Raw genomic sequence first — 6,901 nt, 5'->3', positions numbered from 1 at the left:
CTAAAGAAGCGTAGACTTAGAGGTTATTTGATACAGATCTTTAAGATTCTAAAAGAAATCGACAACATCAAAAGTGACGAAATTTTTACATTGAATACTAATCAGACATGAAATAATGGTCTTGATCTATCAGGTTTATGCACCAGCTTCACAGAGTTCAGACGATGAAATTGAGTCCTTCTAGGATGATTTAAGTCAGGTAATGGATCAAGAAAAAAGTAAGTACATGTTGGTAATAGGTGACTTTAATGATAAAATGGGGAAGATGATGGGAGATCAGTCGTACATTGGGAAGTTTGGAGTAGGCGAGAGAAATAACATAGGTGAGATGTTAGTCAATTTTGCAGAGAACTACAACATGAGAATAGTGAAAAATTTCTTCCAAAAGCGTGTAGGTTGTAAATGGACCTGTGGAAGTCCAAATGGAACATCAAAGAACGAAGTAGACCTAATATTAGGATACGAGAGCAAGAGCGTTAGCAATGTTACGGTCATAAATAAAGTAAATATAGGTAGTGACCATGGAGTGGTTGGTTGTACAACCAAATTCAATTTCAGAGGCCGAGAGAAATAAACTAGTTTTAAAAAAGAAAATAAGCCTAACGGATATTGAGGATAACAATAAGGGGTGTCGGTTTGAAATCAGGAATAAATTCGGAGCTCTAATAATTAACGAAGTTACCGTCGAAGGTATGAAGTTGAATTTAGTGAATATCATTAAGGAATCGGCAGAGAAAATAAAAAAGTGTAAAAACTATTAGAGAAAAAAAAACTCCAAAGCTACAAGTGACCTAATTAAAAGAAGAAGGACTTTGCAAATTAAAAGCATGACAGACGAAATAGGCTTAGCAGAAGTAAATATAATTACCAACAAATTATAGAGATCAGAGAAAAGAAAGAGAAGTATTAAAGAAATAAAGGAAACTATTCAGAAAGGTAAAAGTATTAAAGGAGCCGAACGCAGTCATGCTTTAGGAAGACAGTAAATAGTATGTTTGAAAGATAGAAATGGAGAGATCATTAAGTGCAAAGACAGAATGGTAAAAAGAGTAGAAGAAGTTTACCAAGAACTTTACTGGTCAAAGACCATAGTTGAGTCAGTAAATTCATATGCAGACGTTAGTAGTGTACCAGAAGTTACAAAGAAAAAAGTAAAATTAGCTCTAAAAAGTATGAAACGAGGAAAACCACATGGGGATGATGGTATATCGATAGATAATTTGAAAGACGCAAGGATATGTCAGGGTAAAAGAGGTTTGTGCCACGGGAGACTCGTATGGTGGTAAGGGGTCAAAGAGTAACAGTGAGACCCACGAGGTAAGAGCAAAGCCACAGGGGCTTTTCATTATAATAAAAGGAAAAGCAATGCCACACAGGATCTGCAGTGTCACAGAGGCCTAGAGTACCACAAAGATATTGGATTACTACTGAAGACACACTTATAATCTCCCAAATGGGGGGAGGGGGGTCACAGTGCCACAGAAGACCATCCACGCCACAGAGACTTCCGGAGACTTTACCTCACCCCTTCCGTACCGGGTGGTACCTGTTCTTTCATTAATGCTGCATTCAGAGTATTCCATTCAGCCCACTGGCGGCACCCCATTGGTGGTAAAGTGGTTAAAGGCTCAGCCTAGGATTTCTAGTTGTATCACAGGGACAGATAGTTAATCAGACCCATCACCTGACAGAGGCCAAGTCAAAATTCCCTAAAGGAAACGTGATTGATTAATAGTGTGGGTTCCCCACTTTGAAGCACGCATGGACACCTATACTTTATCTTATATGCGTCCTGAAGGCAACACAAGGCTCACTCCGTAATTCGGCCTGACCCTCTTTCATTTACCTCTGGTTTGCGCCAGGTCATTTCAATCAACCAAGAGATTCCTAGATTGACTGGTTTCCTAGCTGCAGCATGCCACACTGTGCTATGGACGACCTCCCCCTCCACGATCGGTCGGAGATACCTTAAGGGCACATGGCTTGTTCTCTTCTGCCGCACAGGAATGACCCGCTTTCACACAGATATGCTGGGCAGTGCAATGTCTGAGTGGGTACACAATATGCTTTATTGTTAAGGTAAATAGAGTGAATCTGGTGGGAAGGTATTTGACTGGCAAAAAACATCAATCGAACCTGACAGGATGTAAGCAAAATAGTGATTACGTATGAAGCCTTACAGCCAGCACCCATTTGTTTTGTCCGTCCCAGAGGTTCGAACTCGGGTCACTCGAGCATAAAGCGAAAGCGTTACCCGTGAACCAGCCGGGACTTCACCGTATCGGTTGCAATGTTAATCGTAAAAGCTCAATCCTGACAGCCAACGGGCGATTTTATTCGGGGGAAGTCTCCTCTTAGTCAGAGAGGCAAGAGCTGTGTGTGTGGGAGTGGCATGGGAACCCACTTGTATGTGGAGTGCGAGTGAAAAGTGTGCGAGGAGTATATACCCCGAAACCCGTGTGTTGTTTTTCACCGGAGTCACTATTGATACCCATGACTGCCAGCGGTGGTAATTCCAGGTGGCACACTCCCTGGTTTTCCATTCGGACTGACTTTGCCAGGCCATGGAGTGAATGCTGCCTTTCAGTAGAGTGTTCTTTATTAAATTTCATATACGTGCGTTTAATTACCCTATCAACCCTACCCCCACCGGGAGGGGACACATGCCCCGTTCACGAGAACTGTTCATGAAATTGAGGGCATACAAGTAAAGGAAAGCGATCTAATTTTTTTTTTGTTCTCTCCCCCCACCTCTCACCACCCTGCAGGACCGCCGGTCATCCCTGCGAATGTCGCGGCGGATGCCCAAAACTGGACGAAAGCGAATGCAAGTACGGTATGGGGAAGGACACCTGCCTCTGCTGCGACGTCTGCCTCAATGTAAGTTCACATTCATCTTTCGTTCTTCAGCTGGTTATTTTTTCCTTCTGGAACTTAATACACGGAAAAGTAGTGTCAACAGCCAGCCACAGCTCCGCTGGCTCGAGAGTCATCACACTGTGGCGAGATTTAAGCCTCCAGAAATGTCAATTTCACCTGGCATATTTCCAACGTGTTCCAAAGGGTCCAAATATGTATTGGGGACCTGAAAAAGGTACCCTACCCTACTATACTGCTCATCCTCTTTCTCATTTTTCTTCTCTCCTCCTCCTTCTCCACGAGGTATTTGGCCTCCTCCACAAGATGTTCACAGAGAAGTTCTACCCTTGAAGAAAGATCTTAAGGCTCTCAGGTGACGCCCTTAAACTGACCCCCCTCCTCCTCTTCTTCGCCTTCCTCTTCCTCACATCAGACTGATTCGTTTACCTCTTCCCACAGGGACCCGGTGAGACATGTGGCGGCCTCTTCGACATCGATGGCAAATGCGGGACCGGCCTTCGGTGCTGGAAGGGGCCCCGACCCTCTCACTATGGCAAGGGCATTTGTGCCTTCGAAGATGCGATTGACTTCCCAAAATACAGCTAGTACTAATCGCTGATTGATCGGGAGGTGCCACGTGTGGTCGCTGATTGATTAAATCGCACATCGTGAGCAAACGTAGGCAAAGAATGAACCAGGTATTAAATATAAATAGACTAAAGTCACTAAAGTGTGTGGGTTGACGGGTAGGATCCTTGTCCGCCACATTCCCCAGCGTGGGATTCGTGGATGGCAGGACCATTGAGGCGTCTTCTTCAGGTGAGGTGAAGGCACGGGCACCCACCTCAGGTGTCAAGGCCACGAGAGTGTCAGCCACTGTTCAGGGGCTTCAGGATACCAATGTAACGAATGGAATAAAGTTGGGGAGCAAGACAGTCACTTTCTTCAGAATTTTGTTGGGGTTCCTCCTGGTTTTTTATTCATGGGTCCCGGGGCGGGTGACTTTGGCCCGTGTTCCGTCGAGGCGGTTCCGGGTTGAGGGTTGAGGGTACCGTGGTGGAGCAGGGGCAAGTACCTCACCCAAGGACCGGTTGGGGTATATGGGAAGTGAATATCACTAGCTGGCTAGCCCACAGCTCAGCTGGTTTCTTGATTTCTGGAAAGCGCATGTGATCTATTTCTGTTCCTTCATAATAGACACAAACCCACGAGTGCTCTCTTTATCAATAAAGCTGTAAAATGAGTGTTAGAGGATACAATCACACGTCAAAATGGCTGGAACCATGCATCTTTACATGTAAAAATGGCTGAACATTATAGAACCCTCAGTCAATGAAATACACGATTGAATGAAAAAAAATGTCGGCCGATTGTTGTCAAGGGAGAGTTTTTCATCCTTGTTCGCCCAATACACACACCATAACACGCGTATGGCAAGATAACCTAAATCACGAGAAAGACAACGAAAGAAACAACAACAAATAACGAAAATACAAAGTAAAGAAATAATCAAGAGGTGCGATTTCCATGTTTGTTGGAGAAGGAGTACCGACGAGGAAGCTACATTTTTATCTGTTTCTTTTATTTTATTTTATTTATTCTTCATTTTTCTATTTATTTGTTTTATTTTTATTTTGTATGTGTGTGAAGGACATTTTCCTAAGGTTTTTTCCCCTTGCAAGGGAGGTAGCCAAAAAAACAAAGACATAAAATCCACTCCCACTCCACTCTCATTCAGCCCCCCCCCCTCTCCCTCTCTCTCATCTTGGCTCCTCCTCGATGAAGGGTCATCCCTGCATCGCGCCCACTGCCCTGGGTCAGAAGCAGTGTCGCAAGACACAGCACATCCTCAGCAAGCCCGCTTCATTTAATAGGCGACCCCTCTCTCCGTCCCCTCCTGCAGAAAAAGAGATGGGGAGAAATCCCTCAAATTATTTTTTCACACATACTAACTCACCCCCCATCCCCCACCCACTCCCTTTCATGCATCACAGCATCATCCATACACAACCATTCTTCATTCACCTCTATCTTCTGTCTTGTCCCTTCCTTCCTCAACAGACATTCTCCTCTTTCCCAATGCCCCTTTTACCTCATTGTAAGAGGCTGGTATAGAAATAGGTAGAAATTGAGGTAGATGGTCGGATACGAAAAAAATATAATGATGATAAAAAACAAAATAGAATAAAATCAAATAAAACAAAATGAAATAAAATAAAAATTATAATAATATAAATAATAATAAATAAAAGATAATGCATAGGTATAGTTAAGTAATAAACAAACAGGTAAATAGAAGATAATAATGAATTGACAGATAAATAATAATAAATGAAAATCAAGCAAATAATAAATAAACAAACAAATTATAACAAACAAATAAACAAATAATATAAAATAAATGGCAGTCATGACAGCATCTTGCTTAGATGTTTATCTAAACGAATCTTAAAGTTTCGAACTGAACTACATTGCACTGCCTCTGCAGAAAGTCTATTCCATTCATTAACTACTACACGGTTGGCGAAGTTGTTTCTAACCACTTCCAAATTAAATTTATTTCCTGACAGTTTGAGACCATTATTTCTTGTCTAATTCTCATTTAGTGTAAAAACGTTGTCACTTTTGTGGTTGTCAATCCCCTTTAGAATCTTAAAGACCTATATCAAGTCACCTCTGAGTCTACGCTTTTTAAGGGAAAACAGATTCATATGTTTTAGTCTATTTTTGTATGATTTATTTTTTATATTTGGAATCAGTTTTGTGGCTCACCATTGTACTTTTTCCAATCTGTCAATGTCTTTAATGAGATTCGGTGACCATACGGAAACAGCATATTCCAAATGTGGACGAACTAACAATTTATATGGCTTATTAATGAGAGATGGACTTTTGAAGTCAAAGGATCGCGCAATCAGTCCCAGAATACTATTTACTTTCTCAGAGGCTGAAATACACTACTTAGATGATTTGAGATCGTTACTGATAATAACCCCGAGATCCTTCTCACTATCCACTTTTGTTAACGATTTTTCAAATAATTTGTAATCGTACTTACTGTTATTTTTACCTATGTGCATAACCTTGCATTTATTTGTGTTAAATTTTATTAGCCACTTTTCAGACCATTGCTGTAATTTATCTAAATCATCTTGAATATCTAATTGATTTAAGTGATCCTTTGCCATTCCGTACAATTTTGTATCATCAGCAAATTTGGAGACAATAGATTTTAGTCCGTGGTCTATATCATTTATATATACTACGAATAGAAGTGGCCCAAGAACGAAACCCTGAGGAACTCCACTCGTAACATTTTTCCATCTAGAAGTTTTGCCATTTAAAACAACTCTCTATTTTCGATCATTCAACCAGTTTCTAATCCAACTTAATAGGATACCACTTACTCCGTGTGAAGCCAATTTAGTAAGTAGTCTTTTGTGAGGGACGGTAACAAAAGCTTTTACAAAGTCTAAATATCTTTATTGTTTCTTTTGTCATAATTTGAGATGACTGTAGTATTCGAATAAGTTGGTCACGCAAGAACGTTTCCGTCTGAATCCATACTGGCTATCGTTTATCAAACAGTTGTTTTCTAAATGATGTTCGATAGCGTCTCTGATGATAGTTTCCATAATTTTTCCTATGATTGAAGTCAAACTTATAGGCCTGTAGTTATTTGATTTCTTTTTGTCACCATTTTTTAATACTGGAGTAACGTTACTAGCTTCCATTCTCTTGGGACATTTCCGGATATTATGGATTTTATATATATATATATATATATATATATATATATATATATATATATATATATATATATATATATATATATATATATATATAATTTTTAATGGAACAACAATCTCATTTTTTATTCCCTTCAAGATTCTTGAACACCAACTGTCAGACCCTGGTGTTTTATTAACTTTGAGTTTCTCTATACACCTTTTCATTTTTTCTTTTGTTATGTTTGCCGTAGTAAGTTCACTCTAGATTTTTCACAGGTTTCAGTTTGGAGTTCACTTTGAGGTGTTTCGTT

At 40.3% G+C, this 6,901-nt stretch overlaps 1 protein-coding gene across 1 annotated transcript in view; it reads left to right on the top strand.

Moving 5' to 3' along the window:
- The window catches only part of LOC143023581 (venom protein 302-like), a 6,796-nt gene extending 3,012 nt beyond the window's left edge, over positions 1 to 3,784 (top strand). The window contains exons 2-3 of the mRNA XM_076182171.1: positions 2,769 to 2,880; positions 3,319 to 3,784. Of these exons, the coding sequence (XP_076038286.1) occupies positions 2,769 to 2,880; positions 3,319 to 3,465 (259 nt within the window). The 3' untranslated portion in view covers positions 3,466 to 3,784. The remainder of the gene's footprint in view (positions 1 to 2,768; positions 2,881 to 3,318) is intronic.
- The last annotated feature ends 3,117 nt before the right edge of the window (positions 3,785 to 6,901 follow it).

The sequence above is a fragment of the Oratosquilla oratoria genome, chromosome 3, assembly GCF_046742065.1.
Source record: "Oratosquilla oratoria isolate Oo_2021 chromosome 3, ASM4674206v1, whole genome shotgun sequence".
Taxonomy (NCBI): domain Eukaryota; kingdom Metazoa; phylum Arthropoda; class Malacostraca; order Stomatopoda; family Squillidae; genus Oratosquilla; species Oratosquilla oratoria.
This window is presented reverse-complemented; position numbering and strand designations above follow the sequence as displayed.